We start from the raw sequence: 25,037 nt of genomic DNA, 5'->3' as shown, positions 1-25,037 counted from the left end.
TTCAAGCTGAATAAACCGGTAAATTACAGCGCAGTGCCACCCGCAGGGCGCCTCACCGTGCCATCCAGGGTGTCACTGCTCTCCTCGTTGCCAGTGGCCAGTGCGCAGAGGGACGCAGTCTCGTCGCTCTCCGCCGCCTCCTGCAGGGCGTCGCTTTTCCTCTTGCCCTTTTTCTTCTTCTCCGGCGGCACGGGGCCCTGCTCTCTGAACGCAAGGGGGCCGGAGGAGAGGGAGCGTCAGCAACCCGCCTCACCGAGAGGTGCAGGACACACACCCGAGCATTCAGACGGAGAGCGACCTCGGGGCATGACGGGCTCACCGAAGCTAATGTCGCTAACTTAAAGGCCGCCAGGCTAAAAGAGCGGCACACATATACATGTGCGGCACGGGTGACGTGGCAGCGGAGGGAGGGCTCACTTTGCCTTGCGCCCGCGCTGTTTCGGTGGGGAGGGGGTGCTCTTGCAGTCGCGGGAGACCTTCAGCTTGGACTTGGCCCTGGCCTCCTGTGACTTCTTCACTTTCTTGGGTTCCTTAGCCAGCTTGGGCTCCCTCCCCTTCTTCAGCTCCTTGGACCTCCGAGGGAGCAGCTCCTTGCCCTCGATGGCCTCCTTCTTGTTCTTCTTTGGTTTGGGGTCCTTCTCTCCCTTATGCCAAGGCTCCGCCTCCTTCCTATCTTTTTTCTTTCGTTTCTTCTTGACCCGGGCCCCGCCCCCGCCGTCGTCCTCCTCCCCGTTCAGCGGCATCGACTGTGGGCGGGGACTGAGGCGGCCGGCGGTAGGCCCCACCTCCCCAAAGCTCAGCTGCTTGCTGTGGGCCATGCAGTGATTGGTCACCCCACTGGGGCCCCGGCTCTGCTCCTGCAGGCTCGGTGGACCGCTGGGAAAGCGGCTTCGTGCCTTTTGGTCCGTGGCAGTAGACGCTACTGAGGATGAAGTGTGCTTTAATAACTGGGTGGTGGACATCTGGAGGACAGCGGGCGACAGCGGGGAAGTGGAAGAGGGAGAGATACAGAGGGTTACACAGCGACACCACGCAGACACACCCCAGCTCTCTATAAACACCAGGGGAAGCAAGCAAAGGCAGTAAAACAATAAGTACAACCCAGAAAAAAATATAAAATGTCTCCCCTCAGGACCCATGCTTCTCTCTATTTTCAGTCCTTAAAGCTGTTATTTTGCAATAAACAGCTGTGTTTGAGGGCTCTTGGCAAACTGAATACCATCAAACGCACACAGATTTTTCACAAAGTCCTTGAATGCCACCAGCTACAAGTTAAATGCAAAACACTTACAGAAAGTCAGATCATTTGACAGTCAGTTAGCAACAGCTTCAGTAAAACTGCCTACTCGTAGCCATAGAGAAGAAAATCAACACTATTAAATTAAATCTTATTCACAGGTAATAGTACACAGGATAGAAACACCGATGTTACTCAAAGTACTCAAAAGTAATTTTTGTTTCTAACTTTGCATAGATATGAACAAAAAAAGCTTCAGCAGGACTGCAAAACAACGGAAAACATCAGGTTAACCGGTTATCTGAAACGAGCCAAGCGAACAAGCATGTTTGGGTTGAGTATAGTAGGGACTGGCAAACTCCTATGTCCATAACCCCCAGTCTAAGGACAATGTAATAACACACCTGACAAAAGAATTTCAACCTACGGAGAAACGATCACAAAATAAGGAGAGACTCCTTAGAATTCTTAGTAAATCAACTCCACATAGCCTAGATATCTTGGCTGCAGTAATTTGTTGCTAATTCTTCTAAACAAAACAAATGTCAATATATCAAAAAAACTAATAACTACTCTAATCACCATTCGTTCATTCATTCATTCCAAATGAATCCTTTTCATCCAAGATTGTCAGGTCGTAGAATTGACTTTGTTTTTATTCTATAACCTCACCTCAGCTAACCAGTCGACCTGCTTTCGATGCGTCACTCTGAGCAGTAGTGCTCCAGGGTACACAAAACACAATTAACAGAAAGAGAAAATATTTGCGGTAAAGTGAGAGCAGCAATTAATCACAGGGATGCAACAAGTGCTGCGATTGTTGAAAGTACAATGTAAACTGAATAGCTAAAAATAATACAGACATTATACATAACATTATGAGAAAGGGCAGGGGAGGACCTATGGCCTGAAGGGAGAGACGGCTCATCCAAATAGTTAGTTTTGTCCACCAGCCGATGTTTCCTGTGTGTATAATTAGCAAGTGCTTCCTCTGAATGCCCCACAATAACCCCAACCACAGTACCAGTTCCTGTACACAGACTGGGAGGAACACTGCTAGGTTGTCTTGTTTTATTTTTTTTCCTGTCCTCCATCCAATCAGCAGTGAGTATTTCAGTTTATGCTTCCCGGCCAAAAATGTGACAATATTGCTCTGCGCTTGCTAACCCATCTGTATTTTTTTGCCATCCCATCCCTGAACCCCCGGATTTTTTTTCTTTTAAAATAGATTTTAAAAAGTCTAACATCACATGGGGTCGTTCTGATCATCTCTTAGTCTCATGACTCCATACATCCGCACCCGGAGCAGAGGGCCGAACGTAAACAGCAAAGTTCTGCAGCTGGAGCAACCGCTGGAGCAGAGGACCAAGAGTAAACAGCAAATTCCTGCAGCCGGAGCGGAGGGCCGAGAGTTCTGCAGCTGGAGCAGCTACTAGGGGCAGGGAATCAAGCGTAAACAGCGCAGTTCTGCAGCCGGAGCAGCTGCCGGAGCAGAGGGCCGAGTGTAAACAGCGCAGTTCTGCAGCCGGAGCAGCTGCCGGAGCAGAGGGCCGAGTGTAAACAGCACAGATCTGCAGCCAGAGCAGCCACCAGGGGAATAGGACCAAGCGCCGGGAAAGCTAATCAAAAAGAGCCCCAATGCTCTGAATGGCTGGGCTGGAAAAATCGCACCAAAAACAAGAGAGACCCATTTAAAGGCGCAGATCCAAAGAATAACACAGACCGGATGAGGTTTGGCGTCTCGCTCAAAGTCGCGATATATCAGGACCCCCAGGATGTAACTGAGGCCCAGAACTTCGAGGAGAGGCTGGACTCAGAGTGCGAGAGGAATCCTGGGAACGGGATTTTGGAGGGAGTGGTGAGGCAGTGAACTCTGGCTTTGGAGCCGTCGCAGTGTGAGCGGGACTGGGAAGAGCGAGGAGTCACAGCAGCATTCTAGGGTTAAACATCTTCTTATAAAATAAAAGGAAAGAAAACTTTCGGCATAGCGCCACACAAACATACATACACTTAAAATGTTGAACCCTATCACAGGCTACTCACCGCGACAGCTCAGCGTTGTGACTGATCATCGTGATATTATTTCACCTTTAAAGGAACGGAGGAAAAGCAGCGGTAAACGCGGACGACCGCGGACGGACTACAGCTCCCGCTAACGGCCGCACGCCTGCCGGTGGTTTTGTTTTCCCGCGTGGCGGCCTGACCTGCGAGCCGGCAAGGGGCTGGACTTCTGTTTGCGTCTGCGAACGGGGCAGAGCCGCTGCCGCACTCTGACAGGTACGCGGCTAATGTCAATGAATCACGCAGGCTCCACAGCGGGCTGGAAGCAGGGCCGTCGCCACGGAAACAGGCTTCGTACCAAGCCGCAGGAAGCGGCTGCGTAAACACCGTCTCCGAGGTAACCCTTGCGGTGCCGGCAGGTGGCGCATGGCGGGTGTTTGTGCTTCTATGTGTGCGTGCACGTGCCGTCTCGCTCCAAACTGGACAGAGCGAGGGATCACTTTGGACTAGGGGTCCAGTGACACCCCCTGCTTTAGCTCATGCGCGTCAGCCTGGCCTTCAGGGCAGAAGCTGTGAGCCGGGAGGTGCTCATATTAACGAACGTTAAAGATTAAGCTAAAAAAGCATTAGCAGAAGGTCACCTTGAAACTAATCGTCACACTCAGTCGCGGGGTTCGGACTTGCAGGCGAGCGGCCACGGTTTCCTGGGGTCCGCGCTCATGCCCGGACACAGCTGCCTGCCCGTGCGCCCGCCTGCCTGCTCGCAACTGGCCAAGAGCAAGAGAGAAGCAGAGCGTGAGAGAGTGCGAGCCTGCTGCTGCGCTAAGGGTGCAGACGGACATGCACACGCACGCACACACAAAGCTCGCGGCTCCACCAAGGTTCTGCAGTGCACGCGTTCGCCAGACATCCTGCAAAGCAGACACACGCACGCACGCGCACGCACACGCACACACAGGCTGCAGTCCAGCTGCCTCGGAATCAATGGAGGCTCCCTCCCGTATAGTAGAGGCGGCAGCCGCAGTCGCATCAATGCCAGCACCGCAGTTTCAGGCAAAGTGCCACTAGCAAAAACACCGTTCAGACAAAAGGCTGCTGGAAAGAGGCGGGGCATGGAGGGGGGAGGGGGGCCTGTCGGGGAATCCTAATACATACGCTAAACATGTTTACTGTCATTTGGCCCGGGGGGTCTGATAAGGGAAAGAAAAAAATATTCCAAACCAAAAGAGCCGAACGCAGCTTGACGAGGGAGGCCTCCCCATGTGCCGCCTTCTACGGGGAAACTGAGGAAGGACAAGGCGCAACGTCAACATGAGATCAGCTTCCCACCAAGCTCTCGCACTCGGTGCCCTGGCGGCACCAAAAGCGCTCCACACGGGACGGCAGCAGCCCGATCCGCCCGGTGGTCATTCGCGGCAGCGCTCCACACCTGATCTGCGGGCCCGAGCCAAGGGGGCCATCGATTACCCGGCGCTACCTCGACGACAAACAACCCGTGTCGAGAATGTCAATATCAAATCCAATCTTCAGAAAATTGAGACCAATGTGCCTCCACGCAGCCCAGAAAAAACATGACTGGGTTCCATGTGCGGGAATTAGCAATTAGATGGGAGACAGACAGTGTTTAAGTCTGAGAACACAGCAGAGACATACTGGTTTAAAACCCCTGCTTCTGATCGTTCTAGACCCTAAACATCCCCCTACCTTCTCCACCAGGGAACAGGAAATGACTGTCAATGGTTTTACCGAATTCAGACACTCGCCTGACCAATTCTGTTTACATTTAACCCCAAAACATGCATTTCATAAACTAAAATGTCACATACCGTTTCCATAAATATTCACATAAATATTGACATTTACTTAAATGTTGCATTATTGCACCATGTATTATTAAATGCTAGCATTAGAGCTCCAAAGCAGAACAGAAATCGAAAATAATACAACCCCTGTACATACCACAAATATGACACACAGACACAGCAATTTCTCCCTGTAATTCTCTTATACAAAATTCCACACAATAGCTGAGATAAATTAACGCGCAAGAGTCCAGAGTCTTCATTACGGAAATAAAAATACTTAATATAACTTCTTGAGCTCAGCATGGCTCGGTGCAGCTCCATCCCTGGGTGAATTTCCCGCTTATTGGCCGAAACTTTTCATTAAGGTAATAAATTTAACTCTCCATCCCACCATTGTTACCAATCATATTTCAGGAGCCCCCCTCCCCCGCCCACCACCACCACACCCAATAGAGGCACGAAACTAAATTCATCAAATCAGATATGAAGACGACCTGTTCGTGACGACACTGAAGACCTGTCGGCGTTGCACGAAACTCAGGCTCATTCTTCAGTACAAAGTTAACCTCGATGAACATAACCAACATAGGATCCCTACAGCTCAGGATGTCGAAAGTTGGGGCTGTAAGTTCTGTAATCTTGACGAACACAATATGTAGATGCCGTATGTTGCCTATGCTAATGATTAATGATGGGAGGGGACAACTAAGTCCTACCATTGCTCTCTTATAGATGTTTAGCATGCTAATATTGAAGGTTGCCCTTGGGTTCCCCGGGGACCCCAAATCAATGTCCACCTGTACCATATGACAATGTCCGCTATTACGCCTGTCCATAATGCCCTTGTTGATGCTACATTTCAGTTAAAGGCTTTGGAGGGTCCATACCACAAAAGGTATGAAAAGGTAAGAAAACAAAGCGAATTGACTAATAATTGTGTTAAGACTGAAATGATGCCCATAGCATTTCCAGTAGCCTTTAAAAAGTGTACACCTGCTCCTAAGCCTTGCAATGACTGGACATGAATCAGACACAAATACACAGCACACGGTACAGACGATGTCTTAGTTTAGAGCTGTGTTACGTCTGCCCAAATAGTTAAACGTATAAGGAAAATAAGCCAATGACGTCCCACCCACATCTCTATGTTAGCCAATAAAAATGAAGCCTCCCCTCGCAGCCATCTCTCTGACAATTAATGACATCACAATGGTGGCATTGTTGCAAGAAAGTTACATTTCCCCGTCGGTACCTCTCAGAGACTGTTTATTATTTTGGTGAAGACGCTTGTGTTCAGGCCCTGTTTAATTACACAGAAGATCATTAAGAAGCGGGGACTGACGAATCTGTCAAACGGGTTTGACTGAAGATTTAAATATTGCTGCACCAGGGGTCCCTCCGAGGTAGAAGGTACACAACCGAGAGCTTTTTCTGGGCACCATGGGAATGATGAAGGTACCTTCGCATTTGAGAACTTAAGCATTACCGCTGGAATAAAGGAACAGATAATCCCACACCTGCAAAGAGAGGGAAATAGGATTTTCCCACTAACACTCATCCCTGTTTTCTAAGAGATCATCCTCAGATGCTACGCACTTCACCTGACAGCCAGCTGTAAACTTTCTGTGCTTTACAGACGACGCTGATGCAACTGAAATCACAGGATCTTAGAGAAATACTAGAAGCATAAATGAGAGCAAACGACCCAAAAAGCGAAAGCAGGATCAATAAAAAAAAAAAAAGCTGAGGTAAACAAGATACAAGAGCGAGTAGAAGAGGGAACTCCAGCTTGAGGCAAGCGCAAACCCGCCAGGAATGACTGCATCCCAAAGCACTGTCCAGAGAGCAAACGGACGGCTCAGAGCTGGAGAAGGGGTCCACAGTCCTAAGGCTGTCAGGGGCTGATCCCTACGGGAAGGGGAATCCAGGCCCCAGTGCCCATCCGCTCCGCAGGGCACGGGGAGGAGGAAGCCACATGCAGCATCCCAGCTCTCGGATCCACCGTGCCCCGCAGTAGCTTTAGAGAAACGGGCAACCGTTTCAACACTCGGCTTTTAAATCACCCCAGTAAACGAATGCAACTGGCAAGCAGGGCAGTGTCTCTGCGGCGTTTGGGAGGGACAGTGGCGGGGGTCTTGGGATACTGACCTGTTTGTCTTTCTTTTGTATTTTCATTATTTCCTAGTCCTTGTTGCATCTACAACAAAGAACAAAGAAGTCTGTTAATTTTAAATAAAAACAAATCACACCACGATCATTATTAATTAGCGTCGTGGAAATATGGAGGTTTAAGAATAGGTAATGGCAGATAAAAATAGAAAATTAGTGAGATTTAATAAGTCAGAATGCTTTGTTTCGATATCAAATGAAAATGAAAATAAAAAACATTCCAAGTCATCACCTTAAACGGCTTTTCAGACACGGCCCCCAGCGGCCCCCATGCCCCGATGAGAGGGGGCCTCACCTTCATTTGCACAGCAGGTTTCCGGCACCGATTGTGAGATTTTGTTGTCAAAGCTTTATTTGGATACTTAGGTTCAGGGGATTTTGTGAAATTGGTCAGTATTTTTTGGTAAAAGCATTTAATCGGTGCATTTCGATGTTTTTTTTTTTTTATGACATAATGACTAGGTACAGGTTGGCAAAACAAGCAAAAAATATCCCTTATGCTCATGGAAAAATTTATAAAAATGTAACATCTCTAAACAAAAAGTTGAATATGAAGTGTTTTGGGCCAGTTTGTACACTTTCCAGTAAATGTGCTTACTGCAGACAGCCATTAATAAGTAGAGGTTTCTATTCAATACATGCACACACAAATTCATATATAATCCGCTCATCTCGGGGGGGTGGGTGGTGGGAGGGGGTTGGTTAGTTCCCCCCCAAAAAGTTAATGAGTTGTTGAGACCTGAATGTCTCATGATGCTGCTCCAGCTGTCAGGCCTGCTTACAGTGTATGATGCAGGGTGCAGTGTATGATGAGTGAGTCATCGTGCCCCGTCGGTCTGATGCAAATGAGGACGCGCTGCGTACGACTGGAACAGTGCACAGGGCCAGAGGTCAACCAGAGGTCAACCAGAGGCCATCCAGAGGTCAACCCAGCCTCTCCATAAACGGCTAACTATAAATAAAAACTAATAATTTAAAAAAAGTATCACCCGACATTTTACAGCAGAAAGTCAGGTGAAAACTTTGAGTTGGATTATCTGGAACCTGGTCCTATTTGGAAGGCAGGGCCTGTTTTGTTACTTATGATATATGTGAATCAAAACGTACAGATATTACAAATGGTCTCTCACAAAACAAATTTTTGTGCCCCTCCTATTTAACCTTTATATGCTCCCTTTGGGTCAAATTTTACTGTACATCCTAATACTGTACTAATACTGTAATATGTACAATACTGTACATCCTAATCACCATGAGGATACCCAAAGCTGCATCCTCTAATGACCAAACTCTCGTTGACCTACATCGTAACTATCCAGAGCAAGTTAATACACGGATGCGGTAAAACTTCCTTCAGTTTCACATGGAAAAACGCAGTATAGGTTTAAAATAGACACTTATCATAAATCCAGGACTCTGAAGACAATCGTCCAGGTCAGAAAGCATGGCGTTTTAATGGACAACTTTTAGTAACCATATACCAGGAGTGACTAGGTCAGCCTTCTGCCATTTAAAAATATCAGCAAAGTCAGAGGGTCTATTTCCAATCAAGACTGAGAAAACAATCCACGCTCCTAATTCCAGTAGGGTGGATTATTACAATGCTCTTTTGTCCGGTCTCCCTAAAAAGACAATCGGAGAATTGAAACTTACTCAAAATGCGGCTGTAAGTTTGCTTCCTAAAACCGATCACCCCAACACGAGGGGCTTTACGTCAGCCTCCAGTCAGCTATAAAATTGATTTTAAAATACTGTTAATTGTCCATAAATCATTTAATGGTCTAAGTGTCACAAATACTTCTAAGATGCTTGAAGCCTACAAACCCAGCAGGACCCATAGATCCTCTGGAACTGGTCAACTGGCAGTTCCTAAAGCTCGAGCTAAGCAGGGTGAAATGGCATTCAGCTATCATGCTGCTGAAAGCTGAAACCGACTACTGGAGTTTCTTAGACATGCTCCAGCTATAGCCATTTTTAAATCTAGGCTTAAGACCTTTTTATTTCACTATGGTTTTGGCTAACTATTGTAATTTTGGCTTTAACGATTTATGAACATTTTTAATGCATGCAACTTTCCTTAATGTATTTAAAATGTCCGTTTTATGTCAATTTCGATATTCTTAACATTCATACGTTTTTATCTTCTGCAAAGCACTTTGAATGTATATGAAAATATAAATAAATTTGCCTTTGCCTGTCCCAGCAACACGAGCCCCCTCCCCGAGTGAGAATGAGACAGTCCTGATGAGTCAATTGAGCAATTCAATTCATTTGCGTGTCACGCGCTCAAAGAGAGGCTCCTACCACGCACATGCCACAATGTGGTGGCAAATAAACAAATAACCAGCGAAATGCGGCACATGCAGAGCCAAGCCGTGCGGTCACATGAGCGTTAACGGCAGACGGCTGATGAAAACATGTCCTCATCCCACGACACCAACCCCTGGCTGCGATTGTCTGGGTGTGGGGGTCTCGTAAATCCCTCGAAATGATTACCGAGTCGGACAGCTTAAGAAAGTGGGACACATGCCTGATGTTTCCCGAGCGAAAGGCCCCGAACAGCCTGACAAGCGTAATTCACCCAGCAGGATTTATATAGAGGGGCAATCCCATTCAGGGTGTTCCCCAGCCCTGTGCTTCCTGGAACAGGCTCCGGGGTCACCGTGACCCTGCCCTGGGTAAGCAGCATGGAAGATGAGTGGATGTGCAAAAGCAGAGCAGTCACATGCGTGCACACATCACCCCGGCCTTTAGCGTTCACCCTCAAGCTGCCCGTGCTTTGTATCTGCTTTACATAGGCAAAGACTTGAGTAAATGCGGGTACCGGGGAAGTCGAAAGATAGGGCCATATTGAAAGGTTTGTTTAGCACCTATTGTCTAGAAAGAGGTGCTTGTGTAAGCCTGGTTGTTACTGCCTAGTCTTTAAGGATGACACAGATAAGAGAACATGGAAACTACAAATCATACAAATCTCTACATACGGACTCAGATGTTTGACACGTTCCAGGTGCAGTAGGATAATTGGTTTCCTTGTGACACACCTGTGAACCTTATCAAAAAGTAATAACAACATGGCGGGGTTTCTGATAGCAAAATAAAGATTTGTTTTTTTTATGCCACACAGGGGATGAGCCAGGCTTGTTCCTTATGCTGCTGGGGATAAAGTCCAGGTAACATACAGCCTTGATTCAGCAAGCCTCCAGGACCGTCAGGCAAATGATGGATGGATGGATGGATGGATGGATGGATGCTTCACTTGAGAAATGTTCAGGGTCAATGTAATTAGGGCTGCACAATTAATCATAAAAATACCACAAACTCCCTTCTTAATTACTACAGTTCTTCATCAAAACAAGCGCTCCTACTTTTCCCCAGAGTGTCTCAAACATCCCATAATTCTGCACTCTCTTTAAAGGGGGCTCTCCCACCACACCAGGTACCATATTTTTGGTACTTCAAGAAGGTACCAAAAGTACAGCACTTCAAGGTGTTGGTTTTCCACAGGCGTAAATGGTAAATAAATGGACTGCATTTATATAGTGCTTTTTCTACTCCTATGAGTACTCAAAGTGCTTTACATTTCATGCCTCACATTCACCCATCCACACACTCATTCACACACCGGTGGTGGAGGCTGCCATACGAGGTGCCAACCTGCTCACCAGGAGCAATTTCTTGCTCAAGGACACTTTGATGGGGTCAGGAGGAACCAGGGCTCAAACCTGCAACCCTCCAGTTGCCGAACGATAGCACTACCTCCTGCACCACCGTCTTCCCTGGCACCGGCACTGAATGACATCACAACGCGAGGCGGGTTATTTTGCACTGAATTAGAAAAATGGCTGCAGTGTATTATAGGGCTGGATGATGTGCGATATGAACAACAACATCGGCTGTTGTGCACGTGCAATTCATACTTCCAGTCAGCTAGATTAAGATCAGGCTTTTTCTTACCTTCAGTTCTGTAAACGGACATTACAGCACAGAGAGTTTAGGTTTCGCTACATTTTTACGCTGTCACAGAAAAAAAAATGTATAGTTTTGTAGTTTTAATGATTATTCATTTTCAAGATTATCTACTAAATGTTTAAAAATCAGTATAAAGTTTACCTCCGTTGCTTTTGTATGAGTGCTGCAGACATTCTCCGTGATAATCAATCAATTTCATCCTTGTTGTTTAAAATTATTCCTAGATGGGTTTTGAGAAGTTTATGTTAAAGTACCAAAAAGTACCTCACTGGCAGTTTGGGCACTGGAACTTGTGGTATGTTTTAGTTACGCTAATTGAATGGCCAATTGACTGTATCCTATCTGCTGTCAGAAGTTGACCTGCTGGTCCTGGATCAGTCGTATGTTTGGCACAGACATGTTTTGTTGTGCTTCCTTTTGAAGTTTGAGTGCAATAAACGTTTAAATTTAAGAAGAAAAAAAAAAAATCATCACAGAGAATTGCAATCTCAATTCTAAGCAAAAGAATCACAATTCGCGATATTTTTTTCAGGATCGTGCAACCCTGAATGTAATGTAAATAATCAGTAATATTTGCTGAAGATGTAAATCTGTAATGAAATATAAAATGTCAAAAATACTGAGGAATGATAATCAGTATTTAGCCATCTTGAAGAACCGAACACTGTTTTGAGATAATGGTTTGATAAAGAATTCTGGACATTGTAAATGGAGATTTCTCACAGTGATTAGCAGCCTGATAAATCAATGTAAAATCAGAGTAAAGCCCACTGACTTTGGAAAGATTCGACTGAACATTAATCTCCTTATGAAAATCATTCAAACCTGCACGTCACAAGACGCCAGCCAATGAAAACTGACGAGGAAGACAGAGACGCCCTCCCCCTCTCGCTCCCAGGAGCCGGCAGCCTTTCCAGCAGCAATAAGTCCATACAAACATCCACGTGCCAACAATCACTGGTCTGTCCACCTCGGCGGGCCCATCAAGTCGCGGGAGCACCTTTCACGTGGCTTTCCATTTAAAGTGAATCAGAGTTTTTTGACAGAAAAAAATGGCCGTTAGAAAGCAGTTTCTTTCAATTCAACGGGATAAATTTAACTTTGGGGGATGGCTTTGATGTCCTCCAAATTCTAACAGTGGAAAAATCTGAGGTCAGACTGTTTTATGACTGATCTTGTTTTATGACTGATCACTTAAGCTTAGTGCTGCTAGACAGACTCATCTCCATGACAATTACCAGGCAACAGGTAGTCCTCCCCGGCTCACTAGGCCGGCCCACTGAGGTAGCAGACAGGCACAGGTAGGGCAGCACCGGCAGGGCAGCCACACACACACACACACACCTCTGTCAATGTTCAGTGTTCATACAGGCCCAAAAGGTGTTTTCAGTTGTATCTTGTCATCTAACATGACTAAGATGACACATAACTATTCAATTACGAACTCATTCCTAACATCATGAAGCGCTTGCATTAACCCTAGTAGAGTGTCAAATTACTGTATTTCCGAACACGTCACGTGGCTTCTTTCTGGTAGACTGATGGTTTATTCCAAAATGATTTACAAACGTGTTTATACAACAAATTGGGTTACGTACCCCTAAGACAGAGGAGGTGGAAACATCCTTGGGTAGGGCAGAGTCACATGACAAGCCCTTCACCAATAATATACAACAAACTTCTGTTTTGCCCCTTGGGAGACCAGAGCACCAGAGCGAGAGCTGCCCCATCTGTAGACCTGACTGCGGTTGCGTTTCCCTGCTTGTTTCACCTTTGTTGAAATCAAAATTCTTGTCGTGTCCCCAGCCCCCCCCCCCATTTGTAAAAAAAAAAAAAAAAAAAGTAATAAAAAATAAATGAAGTCTCTATGTCACATGCATCTGCTCAACATTATAATAAGGGCCCCCCCTTACAGCACAATGGGGGGGGGGGGATGTTCAGATGTGCTCACAGTGTCCCCCTCAATATATACTATGATTACGGACTTGGTCCCCCACCACCCCATGTTGTCACCTGGTACACCGTTCAAACAGGAACCGCAACAACACGAACCACCATCCTTACACACTTTCACACCTGCTGCCCTGAATTCTTGCATCCAACACGCTGGACTTGAGCGTGGACTGAACACGACCGAAGAGGTAAAAAGCAGTGCTAGATCAGACGAGAGACATCGAGCCACATGCATTTCCTTTCAGCTTGATACAGACCTTCCGTATTGAACTTAAATTAAGAGAGTGACATATTAATGCCAAGAAGGAATGTTCAGCACTGTTCTCAAATACCAGCTGTAACAATGTACATTTTGCAGGTACATCAATTTATTGCATGGATACTGGCCCATTTATTTTCCTCTGCATTTCACTTATGGAAAATTTATTTCAAATCATTTCTGCACTTCCAGGGGTTTTCAGCACAGGAACGACCAGTTCTGAGAAAAGTGTGTTTTACCTCGTCTACAAGCTACTCGATTGGTGAATAATTATCCGCTGATTAATGGTTTGGGGATCACGAATGAAAAGGTAGACTTTACCATTTCATAGCATCAAAGATTCAAGGAATACCGAAGATTTTAAAAAAATCAGTAATGCTGCGGGGGGGGGGGGGGGGGGGGGGACCACATGCTTTAAGGGAAATGACCTATATAGACAAAGGTATTGGGACACTTGGCCGTTACAAATACAGGATCTTTTGACATCCCATTCGAAATCCACAGGCATCAGTTGGGGGAGCTGGTCCCCCCCAAGGCAACGATAACAGCTGCCACCCTTCTGGGGAGGCTTTCCACAAGATTTCGGAGTGTGTATTTTGGGAATTTTCATCCCATTCATGAAGAAGAGCATGTCTGAGGTCAGGCATCGATGTTAGATGTGAATACCTGACCTGTAATCTCTATTCAAGGTGTTCAATGGGATTGAGGTCAGGGCTCTGTGCCATTCAAGTTTTTCCACACCAAACTCACCCAACCATGACCCTGAGGGACCCTGCTTTGTGCACTGAGGCGCAGTCATCCTAGAACAGAAAGGCCTTCCCCAAACCCATGAAGTTGGAAGCAAATGTCTTGGTATGCTGATGCATTAAGAGTTCCCTTCACTGGAACTTGGGTTGTGAGTCAATACCCTGAATAACAACCCCATACCATTATCAGTCCTCCACCAAACTTTACAGTTGGCACAATGCAGTCAGGCAGGTAGTGTTCTCCTATAATCCGACCAATTCAGACTGCCAGAGAGAGAAGCGTGTGGTCACTCCACAGAACATGTTTCCAATTCTCCAGAGTCCAGTGGCAGATTGCTTTGCACAACTCCATCTGACGCTTAGCATTGTACTTGGTGAAGTGAGGCTTGCATGAAGCTGCTCGGCCATGAAACCCCATTCCATGAAGCTCCTGGTGCACGGTTTTTGTCCTGGGGTTCATGCAAGAGGAAGCCAGGAACTCTGCAGTTATCGAGTCAGAGTGCTGGCGACTTTTACACACTATGCACCTCAACACTCGGCAACCCCATGTTACTTTACATGACCTGCCACTTTGTGGCCGAGTTGATCCTCTTCCACTCTGCAAAAATACCACTTACAGTTGACCATGGAGTATCTAGAAGGGAAGAAATTTCACAAACTGACTCATGTGGCACCTTATGGTCACACTTGAACTCAAGCTATTCAGAACAACCCATTCTGTCACAGATGAGTATAAACCTGACTGCATGCCTAGGTGCTTGAGTTCATACACCTGAAACAACGAGTCTGAATGTAACACCTGAATTCAACGATTAAATGGTCTGCCCCAATAGTTTTGTCCATATAGTGTGTGTTTATTTACATTTAGGAATATCAAGAGACAGAAGGCAGATTAAATATGGTGCATGTCAATGTCTGGGTCAAGGATCTCTCAGAATATATCTTCCTTAGACTTACATCACATAATAAAACACATATCTTCAGGAGACCTTACAGGCTGAGATGTTTCCAAATCCAAATGTTCCCTATCCAAGCATTACGTAACGCATTTTACTTTGGATACGCAAGTCGTTATCTGTTAATTAATAACATGATACAACGTTTTGCTGTGGATCTACATAATCAGACCAAAGAACACAAATGAATACTTGTAACTGATACAAGTCCAAATCTTCCCTGACATGAATATATTTAATCAAATTACTTAATCCAAAAACAAATCAAGACTTATTCACAGCAAACACCGAGGTTCAACCTTCAGTTTTGACCACCTGACCTCTGGGGATAAGAAAGAATTCTTTTCATTCCTTCATAAACATCTACAGGCATCCAGACCAAGATACAAGGAGAAGCTGCTAGGAGAAGATTCAGAAGGACCGGACCCTTCATTAATGAAAATTAATCAATTAACTCAGACTACACCAGTTTAAGAGGAACATACCTACGCATGTCTGGAAAAACAACGAAGCAGTGATTCAGCAGAGAAGCCAAGTTACTGAAGCAGGAGTGAGGACATCAGCACGGGTGACCTATAAGTGCACTCCACGTTCAGCGGCTCTGAGTCACCCTCTATCTGGTATCCATGTATGAACAGGAAGTTATCTTGCCCAATTAAAGCACCAGCATCTCTTTAATGAAAGACAAATAAGGGCTTTAGGAATAGTCTGCTAAATTAAAACAATCTTAAAACCACCAAATTATACAAGCTCCTAGAAAGTACTAAAAGGAGACAGTTCAATGGCCAGAAAATGAATTAAGATATTGGCACCATATGCCTTTGAAGCAGTATAAGGCACACAGCACCCTGTAACTGCTGCTCTGCTCTATTTTCCACACCAGATTCTGACTCCGGGTGTCTGTAAGCCCACAGCCGGTTCCTTGAAGCACAGGATACCCTGGGTGGAGGTGTCGGCCTAAAACTAACATGCATTCACACCTGAGCGATACAGAGACGCCAGTTCAGCCACCGACACGTCTTCGAACTGTGGGAAGAATCCGGCGTGGCCAGAGCAAGAATCGGGAAGGACCTGCAAACTCCCGATACGATACTCCCAGCAAGGGGCGGCAGTCAAACCCGCAGCCCTGGGGGAGAGAGGCAATAGCAAAAGCTTACAGTGCCAGGAACTGCGCCAAGCTGAAGCCCAGAGAAACAATGAGAGAGGCGTTTCTTCTCCTCAGGACACATTCAGCCTGAATGCCAGAGAAGAGAAGACACTCCCTTACCCCAAACTACGGGACACCTCAGGCTGGAGCAAGTCAATAAAGACACCAAGGCACTATGGGCTGCCAGAACCCTGTAAAAATGGCCTTAAGTGGGGGGTTTTCAGCCTCTCTTACACCAGGCCCCTCTAACACCAACTATGTGTAATTACACAAGTTAAGAAGAAACTAAGGACTTACTTTCTTTTTTTTTTTTTTTGGGGTGGGGGGGCAGCTGCAATACTCCTTTTGCGTTGCATAAAATGGATGATAATACCGACATTTTCTCAATTTGCAACACCACACCATGGACCCCCTCGCAATCCCCACAGGTCGACAGCCTCCAGCTAATAAGACGCATTTGTGTGACAATAACTCGGCATCGGTCCATTTCATTATTATTCACAAACATGCTACAAGTACAAACTGAACTTTGCGCTGGCTGAGAGAGAAATGCTTCTAAGTGAAACGCAACAACCCATCTCGCCACTTTGATGGATAAGACTACGTTCTATAAAAGAATGCCGGACAGCTACACACACACAAATATAATGGGGGGGGGGGGGGGGGGAGTTAATGAACTAGTATGGACTTGTTAGAACAATTCCTCAATTGAAATTTGCACACACTTACAGGTGTAAACAAGATGGCTCAACCAACTAACATATGGAGGTAGGGGACAGTGAACCGTGACTTTTCATGTTCCAACACCCCGACAACTTCTGCATTTTGGTACAAAATAAAAGTTAAATCAAACAAACAGAGTGGCTATAAACGAATGCATTGCAAACAAAAAAGATTTCTTTGAACTATTATCCTCGTCTGCCAGAAGGCAGATATGAGCTACAGTGTACATAAACGCATCCTTATTCACAGCTAACAAACGGAAGCAGAAATATCATTAAAGGAGCCTGAGTCTCCTACAGCACACAGACTGGATTAAAACGACCATCACCGTCATGCTTCACAAACAGGTTTCACGGCACAGAAACGCCAGGCCTCCCGCTACAGCAAACACAGACAGGGCACTTAATAGGTACTGTCAACAAATGAGATTCAACAGAGTGCAAGCGTGGTGTTGGAGGAGGAAAGAAGGGGGATCTACAGCTTCTACAGGGAGATCCTCAAAAAGGCGACTTTGCCCAAGAGAAGATTGGGCATGTGCTAAGCTCCCTCACGGTACTCTTCACCACAATGGAATGAAGCCATCAAAAAAAAATAGCATATAAAGAAATACTTAGATAGACCCATCCAAGCCATTTTCCAGTTTGCAGAATTGTGCTGGTTAACCATGATCCTATCCCAGGAAGGGGGACCACCCTGGATGAGATCTCAGTCCATCACTAGATGCATAGACACACCATCGTATATATATATGAGATTGAGACACACCTCAGGTGCCAAACCACCTGTTTCCACACACACATTCCACAAAAGCCTGAAATCAAACCCTTAATCCCTGGGGATGGGAGGCTAGAGCACAAACTACCCAATGCTTTATATATGCAAGCATTCACAACTCAAGTCATAAGAAGCCATGCCAAGGCACAAAGCAGTAGCAACATCTCAAACGAGATGGTGTGTACAAACTCAGGCAACCTTGTTATAATGAAAGGATAGTGCTGCATTACAGCACAACTCACTGAAGAGAAGCATGAATAATTCTTAGCCAAAAGGGGCCTCTGCGCAAAAGCAAGCTGGAAGCACAAAATATCTTTGGGCAATATGATGGTAAGAGGTGCATGACCCAGGTGAACAAAACCCCTGAGGAGATGGGGGCTGGGGGGAGAAAGGCAAGGTGAAGGGGGAGCTTTGAGTTTCGCAATATCGCAATATGACGAGGCCGCGGTGAATGATGTGATTTGCACAGTCAATATTTTTATACCAAGGTACATATAGGATAGTGGAAATAAACTGATTTACATGTAAGTTATAATCAGAATACGAGTGATGAAAGCTTATTTTAATCTAAAAATTTCTACATTTTTAGGCAGCAAAGTCATCCCTGGTGGAGAACTTTAATTACTGAACCAATATTCCCAAGTACTACACAGATCACCAATGTTAAGTTGCGCTTTTATGCCAAAAACAAACACACTGTGAAAAAACCCATCTTTAGTCTCACTGAAGACAGAGGGGCTCTGATGTGTGGTGTCATTACAGAACCCATCAAATAAGAAAATCCAGACAGGAACGATGAATAGCAATCATGGCATGCTCCAACTAGAAGGTTCTGACTGTACGCTTCTGGGCAAAAGTTTTTGATCGCCCTGTATTGTTGCATTTTTCTAACTTCAAGCGATGTGCTCCAAGTAAAATAGCCCATTTAAAGGAGGATGAAGGAAAGTAACAAGGTCTGCAGAGTCACCTGACCTTAACCCCGCTGAGCTGATCTGGGATGAATTAGACAGAAAGGACAAGGTTTCACTGCCAGCCTAGTGCAGGTCATTTGTGAGTATGGGGATGAACTTCCAGAGTGTGTTTGGCTACAACGATTATAAAACATGGCTATTTTGATGAGTCTAATTAGACTGCTTTTATTACATGGGTGTTTGACATTTTTTCATATTTTTCCTTAATTGGCTGCCATTCTGAACATTTTTTCTCATGTATTTTATGTCTACTGTACGTGCTAAAGCTGTAATAAAACTTAATAAACTCCAAGTACTCAACAAACTGGCAGTGCATTTAGACCTACTCCAAATACAGATCAAATAATTAAATAGTCGCACCTCCAGGGCTCTGTGTGTGTGTGTGTGTGTGTGTGTGTGTGTGTGTGTGTGTGTGTGTGTGTGTGTGCGTGTGTGCGTGTGTGCGCGCACACATGTCCCACCCATATTTGTATGGGTTTCCTCCCACATCCCAAAGACACGTGTTTTAATGAATTGCTTACTGTTGCACTCTCTGCTATGGACTGGAGGCCTGTCCAATCTAGTTGTTTTCCAAATTTTTTATCATAAAAGCTTTGTATATTTAAAAAGCCCCCAAAAAATGCATCCATATGAACTACTAATTAGCAGTCTGCCCTGAAGTTATTGAGGGCCCTTACATAGCTACCCACCCCCCGCCCCCACTAAACCATATTCATGCTAAATTTGTACACAACTGACATGAAACAATCTAGCTAACAGAAATTGTTTAACATTATATGAACATTATTCATCATTAAAAACTTCTTAGTTGGAAAGGTAGTATTAGGCTTATCAATTTGACTACGAATCAAATAAGGATTTACAACTTTTTGTCAGCGTTGTCGAAATAGCTGATATCCATCTATCAACACCATGTAACTAAACCCAAGCCCAAAACCCTTTGATTTATTTAGTTGGTTGACAATTAAGTCAGTTTTTTTTTTTTTTTTACTTATGTATTCATTTTAGCACATGCTTTCAGGGACATAACGCGAGAATTTCCATCCTACAAAAAAGCAAGCCAAGAGCAAATGCCGATCAGATAATACATGCCAAGTTACCGCGCGGAGAAAAGACCCACCTCCGAGTTCATATATTAACTAGAGATTCATTAGAAAAGTAATTAAAGATTTGTCAGTAATGTCTAATCAGATAAATTACGGATTATTATTTTGCGCTATGCGCCGAGAACTAAAGCCACCTGGAATAAACATAGTACAAAATGGAGTATACCGCGCACTTTAGAACTCTCCAGAGAAAAAGTGAAATAATCCATTTTATAAATGCATAAAATCACACTCGCCGATAAAAGAAAGTTAAACACTGACACTTCGGCAGGCCAGAAACGTGACACTTAAGCTTTTCAAAACTTAACAAAAACCAGAAACGGAGTGGCAGCCGGCCGGATAATGACTAAAGTGGGTTTGGGAACGGGAGTGACGATTCTAAGGGGTGCAGCTTTTGTACTCCTGAGGGATGAAGAAAGCAGATCCACCACCTATCTTCTAACCACTTATCCAGGTTAGGGTCTTCATGGCCTCGAGCATATCCCAGGCAGCACAGGGCACAAGGCTGGGCTAAACTTCTAGATGGGACATCAGCACATTGCAGGGCATGCACCTATACACTATGGGCGATTTAGATTTAATATTTAGTCTAAATAGCCTAACTGCAAGTGTTTCAGTTGTGGAAACTAGAGCAACCAGAGGAAACCCACACCACACAGGGAGAATATACGAACGCCATACAGAGGATGGAGGCAGGATTCGAACCGCCAGCCCTCTAGGTATGAAAGCATTGCCACTCACAAGCCACGAACCCGCCCACTGCTGCAAGCATCATGTGCCCTGAATATCATTATTACTTCCAGCAGTAAGACACTTCGACTCACAACACTGATATCTATATAAAGCATCATGATAGTAACATTACCATTACAACAAAAACAATGTGACTAACCTAAATGAGCAATTCAAACAGCAACATCTATCTGCATAACTGCACTCTTCATTGACACAAAATATTACACTCACTAAATCATGTTCTCTCCCACTTTTCCTATTAAGCCCCTCAAATACAAGCACGCACACCACAGCCAGGACAAAAATAAAGTCCTTAATTATCATTTATTTTGTAGATACACAGCAGCGTCCTACTTTCATCACTTGGTCAACTTTCTCCCTAACAGAAATCAGTTAAGAACTCCCCACCCCCTCTATTTTTGCCCATTTTCACGTAATTTATAAAGTGGACAATTATTATTCCTATCAGAATCTCCCACAAGCTAACTCAATAAGGGTGAAGGCCAACACGGGCCTTGTCCAACAGTCGTGCCATCAGCCATCCACTTTCGGGTTTTGTTCCGTGATATGAGGGTCTCCCACACAGATGTCATCCGCTTGGAGGGCAGCGCGGATCCAGAAGGGCCACAGCAGATGACGGACATCACCGTAGAGTAGCGAGTGAGAAGCCCAGCCATTCAAAACACCCAATGGACCTCCTCGACACCAGGAATCAAACCCACATCCATAGGAAAGAGTATCTTCTTCTAACAAGTTTGACTGCAGATGACGCTTGAGGAAAACTGAACGTGCACTGCACTGCCATTCTTCCAATGCCGTCACAGATTTCTTTGTGCAGTGCTTACTTTTAAGAAGCTTTTTCTTAAAAACAAAATCAACAAATCTGGGTAGAAAGTTGTTCTGCCAATAGAATATGAAGCTAACCCAGGTGGTTCATTCACTGATCCAACACAAGGGCATACCCTACCAAAAACATGTGCATGAGTTTGATTTTTAAGAGACAAATTGCATCAAATTATAAATTAGCTAATGCTTCACTTAGATTCCTGTTGATTAAACCTTATACGGACATGAACACAAAAATATTTTTTAGATTTTGTTGACAAGAATACAGATATAACAATAAATTCATATGCAGATGGTGCATGAGGCTTGTGTATAAAATGTGCCATAAATATTTTAGTGGTTTTTCAATGAACATTTTTATATTTAGCTACTGGAAGCTTGTTGTACCTGATTGTGTGTGAAGATCTATGGCCATGTGCTTGTGTGCATGTGTCTATGTATAAACAGTGACCCAGCCACACGCATAATATAATCTTATATATAGAGGCACACACAAGTTTGAAATGCCTAATGCAAACTTGAAGGGTTTTTAAATATAGCACCTCCCCCAACTCATGAGAACCCATGAATGAGACCCCCGCACCTACACACAATTAGTGTGACATTAGCTAGTTCTCTCACCAATATTATTGGATCATTTTCAGGACACACTCAGGCATGTTGGTTAGCCATTCCTGAAACCGTTGAAACAACTCCACTCAAGTTCGATGCATATGAGGATGATGATGGTGATGATGCTGTTGATGATGATGATGATGATGATGACGACAAAGAGCTGGCAAACTGTCACAGTCAGTGATTTTTTTTTCTAGCTGTGCTTAGCAGTTTGTGGAAATCCCCAAGATCTCCAAATCCTGAACAGGAAAAGTCACCCCCGTCTGGAGTGACCTTTAAGACCCATAGTCCCACTGGTAGGTTATATCCAATAACGATAATAGTTGCATATCTGATTCAAAAACACTGTGCCCTTCCAATCAGAGAACCTTTTATTGCATGTACCCTGAACAGAGAAAATGCATTTCGTTCTTCAGAAATGTCACTATCCGATATCCCCAAGAAACACCGTGATTCCACTTTGTTTTGAAGAACCACAATTGATTTTATTTTTGTGCAAATCAGTTCTCTGTAATTAATACTGTTACCGTCTTGTAAGTATTAACCCGTTCAGCTTTTTAAAAGGCCTGCTATTCACAGGCAACAGAATGTATCTAGTCGTCTACATCTGAAGAGAAAAGACACAGAACCTGTCACTTCAGTACCTCCACAAACAAAAATCAGCCAGTGATTTTTTTTCCCCACATGTAGCAAGCATGACAACGCGTTCAAAAAAAAAAAATGAAAAAATACTGGATTTCCCCTCCACAGTCCTGAGAGAAAAAAACACACACACACACACACACACACACACACACACACACACACACGATTCAGTATTTGCAGTAGCTAATTTTGTGGTTCACAAATTTTGTGGGTCTAGTTTCCCTAAAGACCCCCACTTCAAAACCCAGGATGGGTTGGGTGATTAACCTGAAATAGTAGGAAAGTGTGTACCTGTGGAAACACTTTGAAAAAATATATAATGCTACACTGAATGCAAAAGGTGTTTACAGGCTGACACATTCATCCATCGTTAACACAAACATTCAACCGAGTCACCTTTCCCCAGACGAATGTCACAGACATTATGGGGCAAACTGTGCATTTTCACACACAACCACCCATGACCAATCAGGAGCTGACACCTTCAACTGAATTTTCGTAAACTCAGGATTTCTTCCATCCGCAGTTATAGAAACCCTCAGATATTAAGCAAGCTGTGGGCAGAATTCACAAAAGCCACAGTGACCTACTCGCACTGGATATGTGACTGTGGCCTTTGGTGTCCCAAACTGGAAAGGTGACAATGAAACACCGACGGGATACCTTGGTCAAGTCACTTTACTGTGTCAAAGTTCCCCAAAGACTGACCCCAAAAAGCCCTTAACTAAAAACTTTCAGACCATCACAAATATAGTGTAGCTGGTCCAGTCCTGTAATATATACTAATAAATCACAGCGGTGTAGACCATATAAATAATTCACATGAATGAATTAATTAAGATGGTTTTGTTTACATTGGACATGCTTTTTTCTTTTATCCTCAAAAAAATGAAAAAAAAAAAAATACCGCAAGATATAAAAGACGCAAATTTCACTATGCGATATTTTTTCCCCCCTGTGTCCAGTTGATCAGGGTAACCAGTAATCTGTCAAACCTTGGTAACCAGCTAGGTTACCTGTACCTGGCCGGCTGGGGGCTTTGTTAGAGAGGCGCGCTTTCCATACAAAAAAAATAAATATATAAATAAATAAACATTTACTATAAAAGGCAATGAGGCCATCAGGTAAGGAGCCTTGGAAAGGGGGGAGGAAAAAACGTGGAGAATCCTACATCACCGCATAGAAGTTGCCATGAGATTAACATGCAAGAAAAGCCATAATAACGTATAATCGTGTAGGTGTCCTACCAGGAAAGCCCAGCAAGCCACGCCGACGGCAAAGTGTCCTATTTATACGGGCTAACTAGCCCGGCTGCTAAGCCTAATGTCACCGCGACGGTCTTACATATTTCGGTCCCTCACACGTGTTAACACCCCCGTTAAAACTCCGCGCAGGGACGCCGCCGCCGCCGCCGCCACCCCCACGATGCGACCTCACCTACCTGAGAAGCCACACTAACCGGACCGGGCATCGACTTAGCCTCACGCCGCCTTTATTCCCAAGGACACCAAAAAAACACACACACACGCCATGACAGTTAGGAAAAAATGCATAAAAAATTAGAGGGGGGGGAGGAGGGAGGTGAGACGGAAAAAAACTCCGTGCAATTTCTTATTCCTTGTAAAACACAAGAGCCGCGGAGTTCATTCATGGTGGGGGGGAAGAATGCACGGAGTTTGAGGTACACCAATCGCAAACCCCGCCATGCATTTCATTCCCCTGACGGTGCGGAATAAAAACAAAATAAGTTAAAAGATCCACTTACCTAAAATGGCTACTGCGGCAGCCAAAATACAAACAGCTATTATTTGGTGAAGTTTAGCGCTGGGAGGCAGGCGACGGCAGCCTAACATGAATTGGGCCCACCCCTTTCCGTTTTTCATTGGCTGTCGCGAAACGCGACCGATTCTTTTCTCATCGCCATTGGATGCCGAGCTGTCAAACAAGTACGGCAGCTTTAGTTTGTCTGAGAGCGCCCGACCCAGCGACCATTGTGCAGCTTTGGCTATTTCCACCGATGTGAGCTATTTTACAACTGGTATCTTTTTAAGAAACATGCATAATACGAAAACCGACAGGGGAAAATCTATAGAATCCTTATAATCTGCGTATTGTTCTCTTTCGAGAGCACAATTGTTAATGCATGTCCGTCGTATTCCTGAAACCAACGCTAGGTCTCCGTTGGTTTTGTGTTTCTTCTTCCTTGCATCCACCAATCATGGTGCTCTTTACTCCATCATTACAGCATTTAAGAAAAGAGTCTAACATTCCACGTCTTTGCTCATGTTTCGTTTCCCGGATGTTAAATTTTTCCTGCATATGACCATGCATTTGTAGCAAACTGGGGCGTGAAGTCTTGTCCGCCCGTTTAGTGGGAATG

The 25,037-nt window shown here is 44.8% G+C and overlaps 1 protein-coding gene across 3 annotated transcripts in view; it reads right to left on the bottom strand.

Moving 5' to 3' along the window:
• The window catches only part of chd6 (chromodomain helicase DNA binding protein 6), a 54,720-nt gene extending 29,683 nt beyond the window's left edge, over window positions 1–25,037 (bottom strand). For 2 of the 3 annotated variants that reach the window (XM_049021885.1, XM_049021888.1), the window contains exons 1-4: window positions 24,423–25,037; window positions 7,192–7,240; window positions 418–962; window positions 57–204 (exon numbers count right to left, since the gene is read on the bottom strand). In XM_049021885.1, the coding sequence (XP_048877842.1) occupies window positions 57–204; window positions 418–962; window positions 7,192–7,218 (720 nt within the window). In that variant the 5' untranslated portion in view covers window positions 7,219–7,240; window positions 24,423–25,037. Of the gene's footprint in view, window positions 1–56; window positions 205–417; window positions 963–7,191; window positions 7,241–24,098; window positions 24,400–24,422 lie in introns of those variants that run through there. The other variant, XM_049021887.1, reaches the window with a different exon arrangement.

Source organism: Brienomyrus brachyistius, chromosome 8, assembly GCF_023856365.1.
Source record: "Brienomyrus brachyistius isolate T26 chromosome 8, BBRACH_0.4, whole genome shotgun sequence".
Classification (NCBI taxonomy): Eukaryota; Metazoa; Chordata; class Actinopteri; order Osteoglossiformes; family Mormyridae; genus Brienomyrus; species Brienomyrus brachyistius.
The sequence above is the reverse complement of the archived record's forward strand: the minus strand, read 5'-3'. Positions and strand labels throughout refer to the sequence as shown.